General features: G+C 38.0%; 1 protein-coding gene across 2 annotated transcripts; it reads left to right on the top strand.

Moving 5' to 3' along the window:
* The first annotated feature begins 11361 nt into the window (after positions 1-11361).
* Spinkl (serine protease inhibitor, Kazal type-like) lies at positions 11362-21711 on the top strand. 2 transcript variants are annotated; one of them, XM_006526352.4, is made up of 5 exons: positions 11362-11404; positions 13467-13537; positions 18908-18954; positions 19908-20023; positions 21397-21706. In XM_006526352.4, the coding sequence occupies exons 2-5, from the start codon at positions 13477-13479 to the stop codon at positions 21443-21445; spliced, it is 273 nt and encodes a 90-aa protein (XP_006526415.1). In that variant the 5' UTR covers positions 11362-11404; positions 13467-13476; the 3' UTR covers positions 21446-21706. The 2 variants fall into 2 exon arrangements, with proteins under 2 accessions (XP_006526415.1, NP_898946.1); NM_183123.2 differs by lacking the exon at positions 11362-11404 and adding an exon at positions 12996-13039 and having other exon boundaries at positions 21397-21711.
* Positions 21712-22857: the final 1146 nt, after the last annotated feature.

The following is a 22857-nucleotide window of genomic DNA, read 5'->3' as shown; positions in this document are numbered from 1 at the left end:
AAAGATACAACTGGAATTGGAGGTCATTCAGGGACCAATGTGGGAACTATTTGCAGTAGAATCTCTCAGGATTCTATGAAGATGACTTCCTAGTAATGGAAAATATGAAGCTGAAACCAGCCATCTTCTGTAACTAGAAACCTTCCAGTAGTGGTTCACCAACCCAGATGCAAGGCCTTTGACCGATGACCTATCTTGTTGCAAGATATATTGCCGCAATGGAGCTGTAGAACTTTTAGGAGTCACCAACCAATGACTGGTCTAATTTGAGGCCTATATCTGAGAGGGTGCCTATGCCCAAAGATTAGGATAGAGACCTAGGATATTAATTTTAAAAAAGCAAAATTTAATAATATGATTCCTTATGGCATTCTACTATACTCATAAATAGGTGCCCAGCCCAATCACCATCATACAGGAATCCTTCAGCAGTAGATAGGAGCAGATGCAAAGACCTACCGACAAACAGTAGTGCGAAAGAGACCAAATTGGAGGCCTCTATCATGTTCCTCCCCTTGGAGCTTCAGGGAACCCTGTAGAAGAGGGAGAAGAAGCATTGTAGGAGCTATAGGAGTCAAGAAAACACTGAGAACATGACCCAGAGAATCAACTAACTGGCATACATATGGGCTCACAGAGATGAATCCGCAATCACAGAGTGCATATACCTTAGCGAAGTCCCCTGTGAATATGCTATGGCTTTTTAGCTTGGTGTTTTTTGTGAGTCCTTCCAGTGGGAGATGGTGTGCCTCTGACACCTTTGCTCCTTCTTGGGTCACTCTTCTTCTTACTGTGTTGCCTCATCACAGATGTGATGGTGTGTGTCTAGTTTTATTGTATCTTCTTATATCATATTAAGTTTCCCTGGAAAACCCATTTCTCTGAAGAGAATTGGAGCAGGAGTTATCTGTGGAGATAAGATGGGTGGAAGGCTGAGGGGAGTAGAGGGAGAGGAAACTGTGTTAGGCATGTATTTTATGAGAGATGAATATTTTTAAAATACATATATAATCCAAAAAAAAAAAGAAAAGAAAAAAAGAAAAGGGAACAAAAGTAGCCTGTAGCCTGTAGTTTTAATAAAACAAACCATCCCTGCTAAACTGGCTAATCACTGGCAGTTCTCAAACACCCCCATGGTTCCCAGAGCCAGCTGTTGCCAAGCTGCTCTGATCTTCTCAGGCCATCCATCCTCTCTGGCTAGCCTACAGAAAGCCAGATACCACTAACTCAGATCCCCTTAGCCCTGTAAAATGATAACATTAGAGACTTGTAATACACCAGCCAGATTTATAACAGTAAATCTTCAACCCCTAAATGCCCACACAAAGAGCACAAAACTGAATTGATATAAATATAAGCTACATACCTACATTAGCCAATTGTACCCTACATTCCCCTCTGTGGCACATCAACATAATCCCTAGTAATTTGTGGCTTCTTCAGACAAAGTGGGTCAGTTCCATCTTCTTCTTCCATTTTCTTCCATCCTCCATCCTTCTCTCCTCTGTCTCTCTCTCTCTGTCTCTCCTTCCTCCTCTTTTCCCTCTCTAAAGCTTTTATCTCCATCCTCTACTACCACTGTCCAATCACAGGCTCTAGCTTTATATGACCAATTAAGATTTCACCTCACTTCAACTGAGTATAGGCACCTACTTTGAGGGAGCAGGAAGAAAACAAACAAACAAACAGAAATCCACATCAACACCCTTACTGAAAACAACTAAATATGGTGATACAAATAAAAAAACTCGTGATGTCAAGTAAAAACTTCAATAAAAAGCTGCAATAGCCTGGGTCAAATACATGAAAGAAATAGAAATAGAGAAAAAAACGAGGAATTGGATCATCTCCTCAAGATCCATAATGCTTTCTTTTAGTGGATAAGAAAAACATGCAAGAATTTTTGTATGCCATGACAGCAAAGCATATCAAGTATAGGTTTATAAGGAGGAGAATTTAATCCATCCTGATAAGTCCATTTCATGTTACTCATATGTGTCTGTTTATGACTAACCACAAAGCCAGTTATTTCTTATAGTTCTTCATTTGGTGGTGGAACCTTCTGAGACTTCCCCTCTCCAATTCAGTCAGTCAACTGTCATTGTCACTGTGCATTTCTTCTTTAGGTGACTGTATTGTTGGGTGTTTGTTTGTGCAGCTTCTTGTCATGTAGAGAATACATTGTCTCACAAAAAACCTTATGTTCCTCTGCACCTTACACTGTTTGGCTCCCTCTTCTGCAATGTTCTCTAAGCATGAGGTATAGAGTTTATGTTGTAGATGTATCAACTGGGATTTGTCATCCTTGAAATCTGACCTAAGAAATTTGAAAAATGTGAGTAGGATGGTATCCTTATTCCTTAATGAGGGGTCCTTCCTGAATATAGGAAGTGGATGCTTCATGTTCGATAACCCCACTATTAGGCATCTGAGCTTAGGTTAGCCATTGACTCCTGGTGGACTTCCCCATCTCAGGTCTCTGGAAATTCCTAAAGATCACCATGTGCTTCCCTGCCAATCCTCTGGCAGTTACAGATTTCCATTCATTCTCCTGGACTTAATGTGTTCTTGGATTCGGTTAGCAAGAATTTTATTGAGGATTTTTGCATCTATATTCATAAGGGAAATTGGTCTGAAGTTCTCTATCTTTGTTGGATCTTTCTGTGGTTTAGGTATCAGAGTAATTGTGGCTTCATAGAATGAGTTAGGTAGAGTACCTTCTACTTCTATCTTGTGGAATAGTTTGTGCAGAACTGGAATTAGATCTTCTTTGACGGTGTGGTAGAATTCTGCACTAAACCCATCAGGTCCTGGGCTTTTTTTTGGCTGGGAGACTATTAATGACTGCTTCTATTTCTTTAGGGGATATGGGACTGTTTAGATCGTTAACTTGATCCTGATTTAACTTTGGTACCTGGTATCTGTCTAGAAATATGTCCATTTCATCCAGGTTTCCCAGTTTTGTTGAATATAGCCTTTTGTAGAAGGATCTGATGGTGTTTTGGATTTCTTCAGGATCTGTTGTTATGTCTCCCTTTTCATTTCTGATTTTGTTAATTAGGATGTTGTCCCTGTGCCCTGTAGTGAGTCTAGCTAAGGGTTTATCTATCTTGTTGATTTTCTCAAAGAACCAACTCCTCGTTTGGTTAATTCTTTGAATAGTTCTTCTTGTTTCCACTTGGTTGATTTCACCTCTGAGTTTGATTATTTCCTGCTGTCTACTCCTCTTGGGTGAATTTTCTTCCTTTTTTTTTTTCTTTTTTTTTTTTTTTTTTCGTTTTAGAGCTTTTAGATGTGTTGTCCAGCTGCTAGTGTGTGCTCTCTCCAGTTTCTTTTTGGAGGCACTCATAGCTATGAGTTTCCCTCTAAGAAATGCTTTCATTGTGTTCCATAGGTTTGGGTATGTTGTGGCTTCATTTTCATTAAACTCTAAAAAGTCTTTAATTTCTTTCTTTATTCCTTCCTTGACCAAGGTATCATTGAGAAGAGTGTTGTTCAGTTTCCACGTGAATGTTGGCTTTCCATTATTTATGTTGTTATTGAAGATCAGCCTTAGTCCATGGTGGTCTGATAGGATGCATGGGACAATTTCAATATTTTTGTATTTGTTGAGGCCTGTTTTGTGACCAATTATATGGTCAATTTTGGAGAAGGTCCCGTGAGGTGCTGAGAAGAAGGTATATTCTTTTGTTTCAGGATAAAATGTTCTGTAGATATCTGTTAAGTCCATTTGTTTCATAACTTCTGTTAGTTTCACTGTGTCCCTGTTTAGTTTCTGTTTCCACGATCTGCCCATTGATGAAAGTGGTTTGTTGAAGTCTCCCACTATTATTGTGTGAGGTGCAATGTGTGCTTTGAGCTTTATTAAAGTGTATTTAATGAATGTGGCTGCCCTTGCATTTGGAGCATAGATATTCAGAATTGAGAGTTCCTCTTGGAGGATTTTACCTTTGATGAGTATGAAGTGCCCATCCTTGTCTTTTTTTTTTAATTTTTTATTAGGTATTTAGCTCATTTACATTTCCAATGCTATACCAAAAGTCCCCCATACCCACCCACCCCCACTCCCCTACCCACCCACTCCCCCTTTTTGGCCCTGGCGTTCCCCTGTACTGGGGCATATAAAGTTTGCGTGTCCAATGGGCCTCTCTTTCCAGTGATGGTCGACTAGGCCATCTTTTGATACATATGCAGCTAGAGTCAAGAGCTCCGGGGTACTGGTTAGTTCATAATGTTGTTCCACCTATAGGGTTGCAGATCCCTTTAGCTCCTTGGGTACTTTCTCTAGCTCCTCCATTGGGAGCCCTGTGATCCATCCATTAGCTGACTGTGAGCATCCACTTCTGTGTTTGCTAGGCCCCGGCAAAGTCTCACAAGAGACAGCTACATCTGGGTCCTTTCGATAAAATCTTGCTAGTGTATGCAATGGTGTCAGCGTTTGGATGCTGATTATGGGGTGGATCCCTGGATATGGCAGTCTCTACATGGTCCATCCTATCATCTCAGCTCCAAACTTTGTCTCTGTAACTCCTTCCAAGGGTGTTTTGTTCCCACTTCTAAGGAGGGGCATAGTGTCCACACTTCAGTCTTCATTTTTCTTGAGTTTCATGTGTTTAGGAAATTGTATCTTATATTGGGTATCCTAGGTTTTGGGCTAATATCAACTTATCAGTGAGTACATATTGTGTGAGTTCCTTTGTGAGTGTGTTACCTCACTCAGGATGATGCCCTCCAGGTCCATCCATTTGGCTAGGAATTTCATAAATTCATTCTTTTTAATAGCTGAGTAGTACTCCATTGTGTAGATGTACCACATTTTCTGTATCCATTCCTCTGTTGAGGGGCATCTGGGTTCTTTCCAGCTTCTGGCTATTATAAGTAAGGCTGCTATGAACATAGTGGAGCATGTGTCCTTCTTACCAGTTGGGGCATCTTCTGGATATATGCCCAGGAGAGGTATTGCTGGATCCTCTGGTAGTACTATGTCCAATTTTCTGAGGAACCACCAGACTGATTTCCAGAGTGGTTGTACAAGCCTGCAATCCCACCAACAATGGAGGAGTGTTCCTCTTTCTCCACATCCACGCCAGCATCTGCTGTCACCTGAATTTTTGATCTTAGCCATTCTGACTGGTGTGAGGTGGAATCTCAGGGTTGTTTTGATTTGCATTTCCCTGATGATTAAGGACGTTGAACATTTTTTCAGGTGCTTCTCTGCCATTTGGTATTCCTCAGGTGAGAATTCTTTGTTCAGTTCTGAGCCCCATTTTTTAATGGGGTTATTTGATTTTCTGAAGTCCACCTTCTTGAGTTCTTTATATATGTTGGATATTAGTCCCCTATCTGATTTAGGATAGGTAAAGATCCTTTCCCAATCTGTTGGTGGTCTTTTTGTCTTATTGACGGTGTCTTTTGCCTTGCAGAAACGTTGGAGTTTCATTAGGTCCCATTTGTCAATTCTCGATCTTACAGCACAAGCCATTGCTGTTCTGTTCAGGAATTTTTCCCCTGTGCCCATATCTTCAAGGCTTTTTCCCACTTTCTCTTCTATAAGTTTCAGTGTCTCTGGTTTTAAGTGAAGTTCCTTGATCCACTTAGATTTGACCTTAGTACAAGGAGATAAGTATGGATCGATTCGCATTCTTCTACATGATAACAACCAGTTGTGCCAGCACCAATTGTTGAAAATGCTGTCTTTCTTCAAGTGACCATAGGTGTGTGGGTTCATTTCTGGGTCTTCAATTCTATTCCATTGGTCTACTTGTCTGTCTCTATACCAGTACCATGCAGTTTTTATCACAATTGCTCTGTAGTAAAGCTTTAGGTCAGGCATGGTGATTCCACCAGAGGTTCTTTTATCCTTGAGAAGAGTTTTTGCTATCCTAGGTTTTTTGTTATTCCAGATGAATTTGCAAATTGCTCCTTCTAATTCGTTGAAGAATTGAGTTGGAATTTTGATGGGGATTGCATTGAATCTGTAGATTGCTTTTGGCAAGATAGTCATTTTTACAATGTTGATCCTGCCAATCCATGAGCATGGGAGATCTTTCCATCTTCTGAGATCTTCTTTAATTTCTTTCTTCAGAGACTTGAAGTTTTTATCATACAGATCTTTCACTTCCTTAGTTAGAGTCACGCCGAGATATTTTATATTATTTGTGACTATTGAGAAGGGTGTTGTTTCCCTAATTTCTTTCTCAGCCTGTTTATTCTTTGTATAGAGAAAGGCCATTGACTAGTTTGAGTTTATTTTATATCCAGCTACTTCACCGAAGCTGTTTATCAGGCTTAGGAGTTCTCTGGTGGAATTTTTGGGGTCACTTATATATACTATCATATCATCTGCAAAAAGTGATATCTTGACTTCCTCTTTTCCAATTTGTATCCCCTTGATCTCCTTTTGTTGTTGAATTGCTCTGGCTAATGCTTCAAGTATTATGTTGAAAAGGTAGGGAGAAAGTGGGCAGCCTTGTCTAGTCCCTGATTTTAGTGGGATTGCTTCCAGCTTCTCATCATTTACTTTGATGTTGGCTACTGGTTTGCTGTAGATTGCTTTTATCATGTTTAGGTATGGGCCTTGAATTCCTGATCTTTCCAGAACTTTTATCATGAATGGGTGTTGGATCTTGTCAAATGCTTTTTCTGCATCTAACGAGATGATCATGTGGTTTTTGTCTTTGAGTTTGTTTATATAATGGATTACAATGATGGATTTTCGTATATTAAACCATCCCTGCATCCCTGGAATAAAACCTACTTGGTCAGGATGGATGATTGCTTTAATGTGTTCTTGGATTCGGTTAGCGAGAATTTTATTGAGGATTTTTGCATTGATATTCATAAGAGAAATTGGTCTGAAGTTCTCTATCTTTGTTGGGTCTTTCTGTGGTTTAGGTATCAGAGTAATAGTGGCTTCATAAAATGATTTGGGTGGAGTACCTTCTACTTCTATTTTCTGAAATAGTTTGTGCAGAACTGGAATTAGATCTTCTTTGAAGGTCTGATAGAACTCTGCACTAAACCCGTCTGGTCCTGGGCTTTTTTTGGCTGGGAAACTATTAATAACTTCTTCTATTTCTTTAGGTGATATGGGACTGTTTAGATGGTCAACTTGATCCTGACTCAACTTTGGTACCTGGTATCTGTCCAGAAATTTGTCCATTTCGTCCATGTTTTCCAGTTTTGTTGAGTATAACCTTTTGTAGAAGGATCTGATGATGTTTTGGATTTCTTCAGGATCTGTTGTTATGTCTCCCTTTTCATTTCTGATTTTGTTAATTAGGATGTTGTCCCTGTGCCCTGTAGTGAGTCTAGCTAAGGGTTTATCTATCTTGTTGATTTTCTCAAAGAACCAACTCCTCGTTTGGTTAATTCTTTGAATAGTTCTTGTTTCCACTTGGTTGATTTAGCCCTTGAGTTTGATTATTTCCTGCTGTCTACTCCTCTTGGGTGAATTTTCTTCCTTTTTTCTAGAGCTTTTAGATGTGTTGTCAAGCTGCTAGTATGTGCTCTCTCCCGTTTCTTCTTGGAGGCACTCAGAGCTATGAGTTTCCCGCTTAGAAATGCTTTCATTCTGTCCCAAAGGTTTGGGTACGTTGTGGCTTTATTTTCATTAAACTCTAAAAAGTCTTTAATTTCTTTCTTTATTCCTTCCTTGACCAAGGTATCATTGAGAAGAGTGTTGTTCCGTTTCCACGTGAATGTTGGCTTTCCATTATTTATGTTGTTATTGAAGATCAGTCTTAGGCCATGGTGGTCTGATAGGATACATGGGACAATTTCAATATTTTTGTATCTGTTGAGGCCTGTTTTGTGACCAATTATATGGTCAATTTTGGAGAAGGTCCCGTGAGGTGCTGAGAAGAAGGTATATCCTTTTGTTTTAGGATAAAATGTTCTGTAGATATCTGTTAAGTCCATTTGTTTCATAACTTCTGTTAGTTTCACTGTGTCCCTGTTTAGTTTCTGTTTCCACGATCTGCCCATTGATGAAAGTGGTGTGTTGAAGTCTCCCACTATTATTGTGTGAGGTGCAATGTGTGCTTTGAGCTTTACTAAAGTGTCTTTAATGAATGTGGCTGCCCTTGCATTTGGAGCGTAGATATTCAGAATTGAGAGTTCCTCTTGGAGGATTTTACCTTTGATGAGTATGAAGTGTCCCTCCTTGTCTTTTTTGATAACTTTGGGTTGGAAGTTGATTTTATTCGATATTAGAATGGCTACTCCAGCATGTTCTTCAGACCATTTGCTTGGAAAATGGTTTTCCAGCCTTTCACTCTGAGGTAGTGTCTGTCTTTTTCCCTGAGATGGGTTTCCTGTAAGCAGCAGAATGTTGGATCCTGTTTGTGTAGCCAGTCTGTTAGTCTATGTCTTTTTATTGGGGAATTGAGTCCATTGATATTAAGGAAAAGTAATTGTTGCTTCCTTTTATTTTTGTTGTTAGAGTTGGCATTCTGTTCTTGTGGCTGTATTCTTTTTGGTTTGTTGAGGGATTACTTTCTTGCTTTTTCTAGGGCGTGATTTCTGTCCTTGTATTTGTTTTTGTTTTTTTGTTTTTTTTTTTTTTTTTCTGTTATTATCCTTTGAAGGGCTGGATTCGTGGAAAGATAATGTGTGAATTTGGTTTTGTTGTGGAATACTTTGGTTTCTCCATCTATGGTAATTGAGAGTTTGGCCAGGTATAGTAGCCTGGGCTGGCATTTGTGTTCTCTTAGTGTCTGTATAACATCTGTCCAGGCTCTTATGGCTTTCATAGTCTCTGGTGAAAAGTCTGGTATAATTCTGATAGGCCTGCCATTATATGTTACTTGACCTTTCTCCCTTACTGCTTTTAATATTCTATCTTTATTCAGTGCATTTGTTGTTCTGATTATTATGTTTTGGGAGGAATTTCTTTTCTGGTCCAGTCTATTTGGAGTTCTCTAGGCTTCTTGTATGTTCATGGGCATCTCTTTCTTTAGGTTGGAGAAGTTTTCTTCTATAATTTTGTTGAAAATATTTACTGGCCATTTAAGTTGTAAATCTTCCTTCTTGTTTATACCTATTATCCTTAGGTTGGGTTTTATCATTGTGTCCTAGATTTCCTGGATATTTTGGGTTAGGAGCTTTTTGCATTTCACATTTTCTTTGATTGTTGTGTCAATGTTTTCTATGGTATCTTCTCCACCTGAGATTCTTCTGTCTCTTGTATTCTGTTGGTGATGCTTGCTTCTATGTCTCCTGTCTTCTTTCCTAAGTTTTCTATGTCCAGTGTTGTCTTCCTTTGTGATTTCCTTATTGTTTCTACTTCTATTTTTATATCCTGGATGGTTTTGTTCAATTCCTTCACTTGTTTGAATTTGTTTTCCTGTAATTTTTAAAGGCATGTTGTGTTACCTCTTTAAGGGCTTCTATCTGTTTACCTGTGTTGTCCTGTATTCATTTAAGGGAGTTATTTATGTCCTTCTTAAAGTCCTCTATCATTATCATGAGGAGTGCCTTTAGATCCATATTTTGCTTTTCTGGTGTGATAGTGTATCCAGGACTTGCTATGGTTAAGATTTGGGTTCTGATGATGCCAAGTAAACTTGGTTTCTCTTGCTTCTGTTCTTATGTTTTCCTCCTGTCATCTGATTATCTCAAGGGCTCCCTGACCTCCATATATCTGATTGGAACCTATCCTTTCTGTAAACCCAGTTGAGTCAGAACTTCTCAGAGTCCAGCTTTCTCTGTGTTCCTGTGATTCCAGTATACTGTGAACCTGAGATTCTGGGTATGTCAGAGTTCCTGGGAGTCAAATTTCCTCTGAAACCCTTAGATCCTGGTGTGACCAAGCTCCTGGGATCCTGGGATCCTATGATTCTGGGTGTGTTAGAGTACCTGGAAGTGGTATCTCCTCTGGGGGAAGTGGGGCCGTCCATTGAAATCACAACCAATATAGGCCAGTGCTCACTGGAAGGAACCCAAGCCACTGGTTAAGCAGGGTTCCTGTGTCCCTGGTGCCCTCTGGTCCTAGTAACTCCTCATGGTGTTGAAACAGATGTTTTGTCTTACTCACCAGTGATTCTAAGATCCTGGATGTGCTAGAGCACCTGGGGAGTGGAGAATCCTCTGGGAGTATGGTATGCTGAGTTTGCACCCAAGGTGACCAGGAGATGGTGCCAACCTGAAGGAACCCGAGCCTCTCCAATACTTTTGTAAAACAGCAACCTACTCATTATGGTTCCAGTAACCTTCAAAAGGATACCAGTAAATTCAAGAGACTTCAGAAAAGAGATTGTGGGTCTAGTCAGTTTATACTACACAGTGTAGTATGATCATGTATCAATATTATAAATGTTAATGTGTAAGGCAAAAGGGCTTCCTAGCAATTACAGATTTGTGCATTTGTGTCATTTCACTCCAAATGTCACATCTACTGCACTTGCATAGAATATTGCTAAATTCAAATCTTTCCCTTTTCTAAATTAAAGATTTACTATAACTTAACAAGCCAGGTTAGCTCCTTCAGTCCTTTCCCTAACTCTTCCATTGGGGTCCCTGGGCTCAGTCTGACAGTTGGCTGTGATCTGCATCTGTATTTGTCAGGCTCTTCCAGAACCTCTCAGGAGACAGCTATATCAGGCTCCTGTCAGCAAGCACTTCTTGGCATCAGCAATAGTGTCAGGGTTTAGTGTCTGTAGATGGGATAGATCCCTGGGTAGCATGGTCTCTATATGGCCTTTCCTTTAGTCTCTGCTCCATTTTTTTTGTCCCTGTGTTTCCTTTGGGCAGGAACAATTCTGGGTTTAACATTTTGAGATGGGTGGGTGGCTCCAACTCTTAACTGGGGCCATGCCTATATCTTGGAGATAGTCTTTACAAGCTCTATCTCCCCTTTGTTGAGTATTTCAGTTAATGTCAACTTTGTTGGGTCCTGAGAACCTCTTACTTCCCTGGCATCTAGGAGTGTATAGCGTCTACCCCCAGTTCCCCACCTCTTGCTGCTACATATTTCTACTTACTTTGCTGACCCTCTAGACTTCTCTTTAGTCTCTTCCCATATCCTATCCTGCTCACTTTTACCACCATCCTCTCTCCCTCACAGGTTCCTCCCTCTCTCTACTCCCCATGCTTTTTTTGTTTCACCCTTCTAAGTGGGTTTGAAGCATCCACACTTTGGTCTTCCTTCTTGTTAAGCCTCATATGGTCTATGAGTTGCATCATGGGTATTTTAAGCTTTTGGGCTAATATCTACTTATCAGTAAATACATACCATGCATATACTTTTGTTTCTGTGTTACTTCACTCAGTATTATATTTTCTATTTCCATCCTTTTGCTTGCAAATTTCATGAAGCTGAAGGGGATTGCAACCCAAGAGGAAGAACAACAATATCAACTAACTGAACCCCCAGAGCACTCAGGGACTAAAACACCAATCCAAGGTATGGATGTATTCATGGCTCCACCTATATATGTAGCAGAAGGTTGCCTTACCTTGCATCAATGGGAGGGGGGAACCTTGATTCTATGGAGGCTTGATGCCCCTGCATAGGGGGATGATAGAGCGGTGAAGCAGGATTGGATGGTTGGGTGAGGGAACATCTACTTAGAGGTAAAGGGAATGGGGAATGCTTTGGGGAGAGGTTGCAGAGAGGAGACTTGGAAAAGGGACAACATTTGAAATGTAAGTAGTTAAAATCACTAATAGAGAAATTTTAATAATAATAATAATAATAATAATATATGTATATATATATATATATATATATATATATATATATATATATATATCGAGACAGGGTTTCTCTGTGTAGCACTGGCTGTCCTGGAACTCACTTTGTAGACCAGGCTGGCCTTGAACTCAGAAATCTGCCTGCCTCTGCCTCCTGAGTGGTGGGATTAAAGTCGTGCGCCACCACACCATGCCTGGCCTCTTAATGATATTTTTTAAAAGCCATGTTAAAATAAAGGGAAAATATAATATATATAATATAAAAATATAATATATAAAATATAATTTCTTGTTTATTTTTAGAATTTTAAGATACTCCATACATGTATGGAGTATCTTAAAATTCTAAAAATAAACAAGAAAATTGAAATATCAATTATTCCTCCCCCTTTTGATGTTAAAAAGTCGATTGGTCACAGATAATATTTGAAGTGCGGTGCTCTTTCAAAATTTCAGACTCTGAAGAGTTTTAACTAAAACTCTTCAATGAATTTGTACTTCAAATCCCAAAGAGTCTACTACTCCACCTTAAGAGGTGGATTAAACTATTAGAATATATCTTAGGACTTTCTCCATGGTGGACTAGACTTATCTCCCAATCATCCTTCAATCATTACATGATTTGCACCCTGCTGCTGACTTTTAACCACAATTCCATACTTTCCCCCCCAGAATTCGTTTTGAGAGCTTTTCAAACATACCAAAACCCATGCTTGCATGAGAATAAACATAGAACCTTGGTGGTGGAACATGACTCTAGGAAGAATTTCTCAGATGGAGACTATTCCTGCTTGATGTCTACTTCTGATCCTAAATTTGTGCTATAGATGTACAAATGTTCTAGTTGGAAAACTGTTTAGGGTGGTTACTGTAGCACTCTAAGTGTATGTAACTCTGTGTGACTCTATAGGCACCCGAAACAAAACATATGATGAACACCAAATGGCCTATTAAACCTAGTGTGTCTGGCATTGCAGATTACCAAGTATGGCAGCCTTCTGAATCCATTTTCTAGGTAGTTGTCATCCAAGTGCCTGGATATGTTCTGCATCGCAAGGTTTCTTACTATTCATTGCCTTATCCTTTCTCATAGTTCCAGATAAATTCAGATAAGTTTCAAATTGTCCTATATCAACAGAAGTTTTCAGGACTTGTGTTGATATGTCTCATGCATCGGTACATTGCAGCCCCGAGTAAGAACACAAAATAACCATGCTTTATCTGTCCTTGGCTATTTGCATTACCTCCAGTCACATTTATAAGGAAGAGGATATAAAAAAGGCTCTAGAAATTGATGATCATGTTTGAGGAGGCAAAAGAATCAGAACGAGCAGTAAGCACAGAGGTAGTGATATTTCTTTATTTTTGTTTTCAGGTAGGTGGGTAGAGTCACTCTGAGGTTACTCTACAGTATAGAATTGCCATAAGGATTTTCCCATGTCCTTTATTTGTAAAGGAACTATTTCTGATTTTTAAAAGAAAAATCTAAGATTCCATTATGGATATTTCCTTCAAAAAAGCTGGATGCCCCCTGGATAAGGCAAGGGTTGGGAAAATAAGTAAGTTATTAGATGTGCAATGAGTATTGCAATTCTCTAAGTCATTCTGTGCTCAGAATTCTGTGTCTTGCTGATTTTGAGGATTCAAGGAAGAACAAGGGAACAGTTTAGCAGAGTTAGCAACATTGGGAAAAGGCATAGAGTATTTCATTTATCGACAAGGGGCTTTTGCTGGAAATGTGTTATAAATGGTTTTAAATATTTATTCCACAGATTTGATAAAATGTCCTCAACATGGATCAAATTTCTTTTTATTCTGACTTTGGTGCTTCTTCCTTATTCTGGTGAGTAAAATTTTCTGTTATGCTACTATGAGATTTGAAAAAGGAATTATTCGAGCATCCACTGCAATTTAAGAATGGATGGATGTTGGGAATAGTAAATTTGTGAAGTTAAGTGAAATAAAGCTTGTTACAAAAGTCCTTGAAAATTATATTGTTAATTTCCTCTATTCATTCTTAGAGAGCTTGAGGATGGGAATTGAATTAGAATGGGTGTTATAAATATCACAGGGTTCTGTCACCATAATGCCAGCTACTTATAAGACTGAGCCATGAGGATTGTTTGAGCGTGAGAAGTTAAAGTCAGCTGAGATAATGTAGTCAGAGGAAGGCTCTTAAAATGGTAAATGAAAAAGAAACATGTAGTGGACTTTTGATATTGTTGTTGCCATTATTATACAGATTGATTCTCCATGTTGCAGCTCAGGTAGTGGATAAATGTAATGAGCAGGAAGTAGCAGTACTTCCCAACCCCGGTGTTCCATGACCCAATCTCCTTTATAGTTTTTAAACTAAATCTTCTAAGGTTAAGTTCTCTGTAAAGAGAGAGCTCACTGATTTTCTTCCACATATATATTCTGAATGTGAAAAAAAGTAATTGCGAGGTATTAGATACTCTGAAGATATTCTCTTCACTATATTAATGTTTTAATTTTCATGCATTACTTTCTATGAGGTGAATCAATTGATTTATAATGGATCATTTTCATAAATAATCACTTCCAATTAAGTTTTGACATTAATTTAAACAAATTATTGGACACATATCTACTTTATTTAGTGTGAGAACTAGAGCGTTTTTTTTTTTTTTTTAAAGATGCCTTCTGTTACTTGTTGACCATTGTTATAGAAGTTCCTGGTCCTTATACCATGAAAAAAAATCATAACTGTAACTACTGACAACTAGGACACAGTCTTTTTGTTATTTTCGCATATAGTCAGTATTTGAAAACCATGAGAATGCTGTAAAAAATACTTGGGATTTATTCAACAAAGTGTCCATGTATGCATAAACTTTTAGAAATCCTTTCAGTGGTTGGTTTGGAAAATTTTCAATCAATAAGGTGCTGGCTTTGCAAACACAAGGCTCCAATTTCCATTCCTAAATTATGATAATGTTGTTAGTCTGTCATCCTAGTTCAGGCCAAGTAGAAATGCAATGATTCCTGTCTCTCACTGGCCTGCTATACTACCCTATTTGGTGGAATTTCAGGCTTGAGTTTTACAAACACACCCCAACACACAGAAAAGTTGTATGGCATTTGAGAAATAACACCCAAAATTTTATCTATTATCCAGAAGCACACAAATGCATATACACATAGTTGCATAGAAATTTGAAAACAAAACAGAACTGTGTTCTTTCCTTTACTAATGCTATCATATCCAAATGAAATAGTACTAACTACCATAACCAAGCTTTAAAAGACAGTTGGTGGATGGAACATTGAAAGTATTACTGCTTGGTCAGGATGGATGATTGTTTTAATGTGTTCTTGGATTCGGTTAGTGATATTCATAAGGGAAATTGGTCTGAAGTTCACTATCTTTGTTGGATCTTTCTGTGGTTTAGGTATCAGAGTAATTGTGGCTTCATAGAATGAGTTGGGTAGAGTACCTTCTACTTCTATTTTGTGGAATAGTTTTGTAGAACTGGAACACATTAGAACAATCATCCATCCTGACCAAGTAGGTTTTATTCCAGGGATGCAGGAATGGTTTAATATACAGAAATCCATCAACATAATCCATTACATAAACAAACTCAAAGACAAAAACCACATGATGATCTCGTTAGATGCAGAGAAAGCATTTGACAAAAATCAACATGAATTCATGATAAAAGTCTTGGAAAGATCAGGAATACAAGGCCCATACCTAAACATGATAAAAGCAATCTACAGCAAACCAGTAGCCAACATCAAAGTAAATGATGAGAAGCTGGAAGCAATCCCACTAAAATCAGGGACTAGACAAGGCTGCCCACTTTCTCCCTACCTATTCAATATTGTACTTGAAGTCCTAGCCAAAACAATTAGAAAACAAAAGGAGATCAAGGGGATACAAACTGGAAAGGAAGAAGTCAAAATATCACTTTTTGCAGATGATATGATAGTATATATACGTGACCCTAAAAATTGCACCAGAGAACTCCTAAACCTGATAAACAGCTTTGGTGAAGTAGCTGGATATAAGATTAACTCAAACAAGTCAATGGCCTTTCTCTACACAAAGAATAAACGGGCTGAGAAAGAAATTAGGGAAACAACACCCTTCTCAATAGTCACAAATAATATAAAACACCTTGGCGTGACTCTAAGGAAATGAAAGATCTGTATGATAAGAACTTCAAGTCTCTAGAAAGAAATTAAAGAAGATCTCAGAAGATGGAAAGATCTCCCATGCTCATGGATTGGCAGGATCAACATTGTAAAAATGGCTATCTTGCCAAAAGCAATCTACAGATTCAATGCAATCCCATCAAAATTCCAACTCAATTCTTCAATGAATTAGAAAGAGCAATCTGCAAATTCATCAGGAATAACAAAAAAACCTAGGATAGCAAAAACTCTTCTCAAGGATAAAAGAACCTCTGGTGGAATCACCATGCCTGACCTAAAGCTGTACTACAGAGCAATTGTGATAAAAAACTGCATGGTACTGGTATAGTGACAGACAAGTAGACCAATGGAATAGAATTGAAGACCCAGAAATGAACCCACACACTTATGGTCACTTGATCTTTGACAAGGGAGCTAAAACCATCCAGTGGAAAAAAGACAGCATTTTCAACAAATGGTCCTGGCACAGCTGGTGGTTATCATGTAGAAGAATGCGAATTGATCCATTCCTATCTCCTTGTACTAAGGTCAAATCTAAGTGGATCAAGGAACTCTACATAAAACCAGAGACACTGAAACTTATAGAGGAGAAAGTGGGGAAAAGCCTTGAAGATATGGTCACAGGGGGAAAAATTTTATGAATAGAACAGCAATGGCTTGTGCTGTAAGATCGAGAATTGACAAATGGGACCTCATAAAACTGCAAAGCTTCTGTAAGGCAAAAGACCCTGTCAATAAGACAAAAAGGCCACCAACAGAGTTGGAAAGGATCTTTACCTATCCTAAATCAGATAGGGGACTAATATCCAATATATATATAAAGAACTCAAGAAGGTGGACTCCAGAAAATCAAATAACCCCATTAAAAATGGGGCTCAGAGCTAAACAAAGAATTCTCACCTGAGGAATACCGAATGGCTGAGAAGCACCTGAAAAAATGTTCAGCATCCTGAATCATCAGGGAAATGCAAATGAAAACAACCCTGACATTCCATCTCACACCAGTCAGAATGGCTAAGATAAAAAATTCACGTGACAGCAGACGCTGGCGAGGATGTGGAGAAAGAGGAACACTCCTCCATTGTTGGTGGGATTGCACGCTTGTACAACCACTCTGGAAATCAGTCTGGTGGTTCCTCAGAAAATTGGACATAGTACTACCAGAGGATCCAGCAACACCTCTCCTGGGCATATATCCAGAAGATGTCCCAACTGGTAAGAAGGACACATGCTCCACTATGTTCATAGCAGCCTTATTTATAATAGCCAGAACCTGGAAAGAACCCAGATGCCCCTCAACAGAGGAATGGATATAGAAAATGTGGTACATTTGCACAATGGAGTACTACTCAGCTGTTAAAAAGGATAAATTTATGAAATTCCTAAGCAAGTGGTTGGACCTGGAGGGCATCATCCTGAGTGAGGTAACCCAATCACAAAAGAACTCAAATGATATGTACTCACTGCTAAGTGGATATTAGCCCAGAAACTTAGAATACCCAAGTTATAAGATACAATTTGCGAAACACATGAAACTCAAGAAGAACTAAGACCATAGTGTGGACACTTTGCCCCTTCTTAGAATTGGGAACAAAACACCCATGAAAAGAGTTACAGATACAAAGTTTGGAGCTGAGATGAAAGGATGGACCATATAGAGACTGCCATATCTAGGGATCCATCCCATAATCAGCCGCCAAACACTGACATCATTGCATACACTAGCAAGAGTTTGCTGAAAGGACCTTGATATAGCTGTCTCTTGTGAGACTATGCCGGGGCCTAGCAAACACAGAAGTGGATGCTCACAGTCAGCTATTAGATGGATCACAAGGCCTCCAATGGAGGAGCTAGAGAAAGTACCCAAGGAGCTAAAGGGTCTGCAACCCCATAGGTGGAACAACAGTATGAACTAACCAGTACCCCGGAGCTCTTGTCTCTAGCTGCATGTGTATCAAAAGATGGCCTATTTGGCTATCACTAGAAAGAGAGGCCCATTGGTCATGCAAACTTTATATGCCCCAGTACAGGGGAAAGCCAGGGCCAAAAAGTAGGAGTGGGTGGGTAGGGGAGTGGGGGGGGGAGGGTATGGGAGACTTTTGTGATAGCTCTGGCAGGTTACAGCAGGGAGGAGACAGTCTGGATAGCTCAGGGGGCTTGCTTAGTGGGAAGGTTGGTTTGTCTGCAGCAGTTGCTGCTCTTTAGAGGAAAACCTGCTCCATAGCTCTAGCACTGTAGGTTCCAGTGAGCAGAGATGGTCCATGGTTTTAAGGCATTTATTGTAGAAAGGCAGAGAGATGGAGAAGTGTAGAGAAGTAGAGGGCAGCCATGGCCATTCATACATACATACATACATACATACATACATACATACATACATACATACATACATACAGAGAGGAGAAGGAAGGGTGAGAGTAAGAGTAAGAGCAAGATGGTAAGAGAGGCAAGAGAGCTAGGAGGGAGCAAGCAGCCCCTTTTATAGTGGCCTGGGCTATCTTGTGGTTGCCAGGTAACTGTGGGGAGGAGCATACCTGGCTGTTGCCAGGTAACTGTGGGGGTGGAGTCTACACAGCCACCTAGACTGATAGCCACAGAATTATTGAGCTGTGGCCTCATGTCAGGAGCCTAGTGTCTGGGAGCATGGCAAAAAAAAAAAAAAAAAAAAAAAGCCTTCTGTCCCTTGCAGATTATTCTGTTGGGTTTCCGGAGTTTAATCCTAGCTCTACCAGAAAACAGGCTGCATTTCACGGTCCCACAGGTCACTTCTAAGTGTTGTGCATACTTCCTCCCATAGTCTATTGATTCTCTCTTTAAACAATTTTATATTGTTTATTTATATAATTTGTAGGTGTGTATGTGTTCACATATGCCACAGTACATATGTTGAAGTCACAGAGCTACTTTTGGGAGTTGGTTCTCTCTTTCCACTATGAGAGAATTGGAATATTGAACTCAGGACTTCAGGCTTTCTAGCCAAATCATCACACCTCACTTTTTTTCCTGATTTTTTTTTCTTTTCTCATTCCAGTGTTTTCAGTGAATATCTTTGCAGGTCCAGAGAATGTTATTAAAGAGGTAAAGGAATACTGATTAATATGAAAATTTTATTTATTTATTTTATTTTATTTTTTAAAACCTTTTTGCTTTGAAATGTCACCAAACAAAATGTACAGGGCAACGTTGCAACAACTAAAATAACCCAAAATATTTGTTTTATTAGTACACAAAGGTTAAACAGTAGTCTTGTCAACAATATAAGACTACTTAATGTTATAGCCAAGGTGGAACATTTGATTATTCATAAGTTCTATTAATGAACAAAGTCCTTATTGTACGTAGTTACATTTTGTGTTTTAAAATATGTTTAAAGTAGAATGCTTTATCCTAGAAAAGAAGACTAAAAGCAATAAAAAATCCATTTCTAATTAAACATCAATTTTAATTAAGTGGGTCACTGAAGTATTATATAAAAGTTAAGAATCTTCATTCTCAAAAAATACAAAAGTAATGTACAAATTTGAAAGCAAGATTTATCTGAATTCCACAATACTGTCTATGTTTACAAAAATTGCCAAAAATAAATTTTATCTCTGTGTATATTTATATTAATATATACATACATATATACATATATGTATATATAATATCTACATACATATATATTATATGCAAAGGCACTCATATGTGTTATAATATATACAGTAAAGATATTAAGAAGGATAATAGAACTACAAGTAAATCATTAAATTTTATGATATTTTTCAGTTCAGAGCAGTATAGTTCTTTTTTGGAGTATATTGTGAAGTTGAAGAGTAATTGCCTAATTACGGCACTACAGTCACTTATTTACATTGTCTCAGAATATAACACTTATGAAAATATAGCAGTAATATATCATGTTTAAGTAGAATTGTAGTAAGTCAATATTTTTATTTAATACTGAATATTGAATCGTTTTATCAAGTAAAATTTTCTAGCAAAGATCATTATCTGATATATTTTATGTTGTCTTTTTTTATGTTTTACAGCCAAATTGCACCATGTATAAGAGTAAATCTGAGTGCTCCAATATCGCTGAGAACCCAGTTTGTGCAGATGATAGAAATACATATTACAATGAGTGTTACTTCTGCATAGAAAAAGTGTAAGAACACATGATTTAATATTAACTCTTTCAAATTAGTGAGGAAACTGTCAAGAACTGATGAAAAAAATCCTGATTCTGATAACACAAACATGACATACCCAAAACATATCCACTTTCACTAAAGAAAACTCAAGCATCCACTTGTAAATTTTCTTGATGTTCTTCTGGACTTTAGTAGTTTTTGTATTGACTTACTAGCAGGACTCTACTAAATATTCTTCCATAGCATCGATCAATTAATTTTATTTGATCTTTATGAGATGAATCCAGTAGACTTACCCAATGTAATGGTGTAAATTCAAGCATTGGTACTATTGCAGTTTCATCTGTTGCTAAAGCAATTATCATCCTAAGAAAATAACCGAAAGAAAGGATACATTCTTCAGTTAACAGGTTGCAGTCTATCATTGAGAAAAATCAAGTCAGGAAATGAAGCAGGACCTTGAAGCAGAAACCAGGGAGGAACATAGCTTGCTGGGTCACTCATGGATTCATGTTAGGATAACTTTCATACAGACCCTAGGACCAGTTTCCCAGGGAATTGAGCCAACTACAATGGGCTGTGGCCTTATACATCATATAACAATCAAGACCACCCCTCCCTAAAGTGTTCATAGATCCATATGATTTGTGCATTTTAACAATTGAGACTTCTCTATCAGCTGTTTTTTTATTGTGTCTAGTTGACACATGAAGCTAGCTAAGATAAGTGCTTAATGGCAATTCCCAGTCTTGAGCAAGAAACTTAAGTACATAATTTTGAAATGTATTACAATTGGCTCTAAAACTACAGAGGGACTTCTGTAGCAATCTCTCTTTTCTGTTCAACTTGTTGAGAGACCCAAGCCATCAAGTTCAGAGCAGTCTAGGGCACTTCCTTCCAACCCCGCTTTCTGTGTTCCATCACTGACGACTGTATCCTCTTTTTATTAATTAGGATATGCTTAAATATTATGTCCTTAATGCTATCAAAATCACACACATATTCTCTCTACTTTTACTCACTGCACATTTTGTCTCTCTCAAACGCTTCCATCTATAAAAATTTGTGTTCAATTAGTTTCAAATTGTATTTTTTCTACTAGGAAAACATAAGACAATTTCTAATTCTTTTCTCCTTTGCAATAGGGAGGTCCCAAGTCTATGTCAGGATTGAGTATATTAGAATTTATTGACTTTTCCCAATTTGGACAAAGGACTCCTTTTAAGTGCCGGGAGTAGGAGAGGCCCAGTTGCATTTAAAGAGGGTACCAAAGACAACCCACACCAAATCATGTTAATGACTTTTCATTAAAAAGTAATGACTTATTCCTCAATTAAATTAAAATGGTTGTTCAAAAATTTACTTTTTTCTTCTTTTTTGTTTACAGAGTGGAAAAACTTAAATATAGGTATCATGGTATTTGTATTTATAAATAATGGTTTCATGGTGCTTCATACAATCAAGTGGAATGTTCTCAACCAGGGCCTTAAATTCCTAACCAACAAATGAAGTCTTCTATTATACATTATGTGGAATACAGAAGATTGAAGAATATTTCCAATGAGAACAAGGAACTGAATGATTTTATTTTCAATGATTTGAGGGTGATGTGAATACTTGTTTTCTTTATTTTTGTCTTATGTTACATAAACTGTGAGTTTTAATCATAGATATTCTAATCAATAAAATGTTAAATAATCTCAATATTATTAAGGATCCTTTCTTGGGGGAGCTGTTGATTATGGTCAAATGAATACTTTGATATTCAGAGTTAAGGCATTTTCAATGATGAATATAAAATATAATTCTAGAATGTTTACTACAATGATGGTAGGAATATTCCCCACCATTAAGAATCTGAACCTATAGCAAGATATTTGGAAACTTGAATTCTAGAAAATACCTCCAAGTTAATTTGGGGGATTTTGTGTAAGGAATCACAGGGAACAAACATGGAGCAAATATCTCTCAGTGAATGTTTTGCCTTTTCCAAAAACACTAGAACATCTTCAAAGCTTACAGAAATAAAATTACATTTTATTGACTTGTTATGAGTCAGTCAAGAGAGAGAGTGGTAGTAGTTGTAGATTCAGGTAACTCTGCTTTATCTGAGATGGTATAGCTCTTTCTACATAAGTTGATGCTTCTCAATTGAACAAGAAAGGATTTTCTCAGGTTGCCACATGTTTAGTGAAGAAATTGAACCTACTGGAAGACACATATATTCACAGTAAATGATAACTTACAACCAGTTGCATATACATGTTAGGCTTGTTTTCTTTTCTTTTTCTTTTTTTTTCTCAACTTTTTATTAGATATTTTCTTCATTTACATTTCAAATGCTATCCCCAAAGTCCCCTATACCCTCCCCTGGCCCTGATTTCCTATCCACCCACTCCCACTTCTTGACCCTGGCCTTCCCCTGTACTGGGGCATGTAAAGTTTTTTCTTTATTAGTAAAATATTTCATCATTTGAAATAGTGATCAGTGTGGTTTCTCCTTAATCACATACAAGCCTAGTATTAATTCACGTTGGAGCCACCCACTAGAATGTGCTATGTTAACCCAGAAGTGATGGTGCATGCCTATAATCCTCTATACTTGAGAGGTAGTTGCAGGAGGATCAGGAATTTGAAGTCATCCTTGAGGTTGTGGCCAGACTGGGTTACATGAACCTTGGTATCAAGGAAAAAATATTTCACTGTAGTAGAGCCACAATAAAAATTATTCATTCGGCTTCAAACACTTAAAATACTATATTCAGCATTAGTATTACTTAATGCTTCAATCCCACTTAGAAGGGGGATAATATAATCATGGCAGGTAGAGGGAGGGAGGGATCTGGGT

This window comes from Mus musculus, chromosome 18, assembly GCF_000001635.26.
Source record: "Mus musculus strain C57BL/6J chromosome 18, GRCm38.p6 C57BL/6J".
Classification (NCBI taxonomy): domain Eukaryota; kingdom Metazoa; phylum Chordata; class Mammalia; order Rodentia; family Muridae; genus Mus; species Mus musculus.
Note: the sequence above shows the minus strand (reverse complement) of the source record. Positions and strands in the feature narration are given on the sequence as shown.

What these genes read in the sequence shown, in the direction of transcription:
- Spinkl (NM_183123.2), top strand. Translation starts at nt 13,477, where the DNA reads ATGTCCTCAACATGGATCAAATTTCTTTTTATTCTGACTTTGGTGCTT. An exon ending in GGTGCTTCTTCCTTATTCTG is followed by an intron (nt 13,538 to 18,907) that starts GTGAGTAAAATT and finishes TTCTCATTCCAG; the next exon opens with TGTTTTCAGTGAATATCTTT. An exon ending in TACTTCTGCATAGAAAAAGT is followed by an intron (nt 20,024 to 21,396) that starts GTAAGAACACAT and finishes TTTTGTTTACAG; the next exon opens with AGTGGAAAAACTTAAATATA.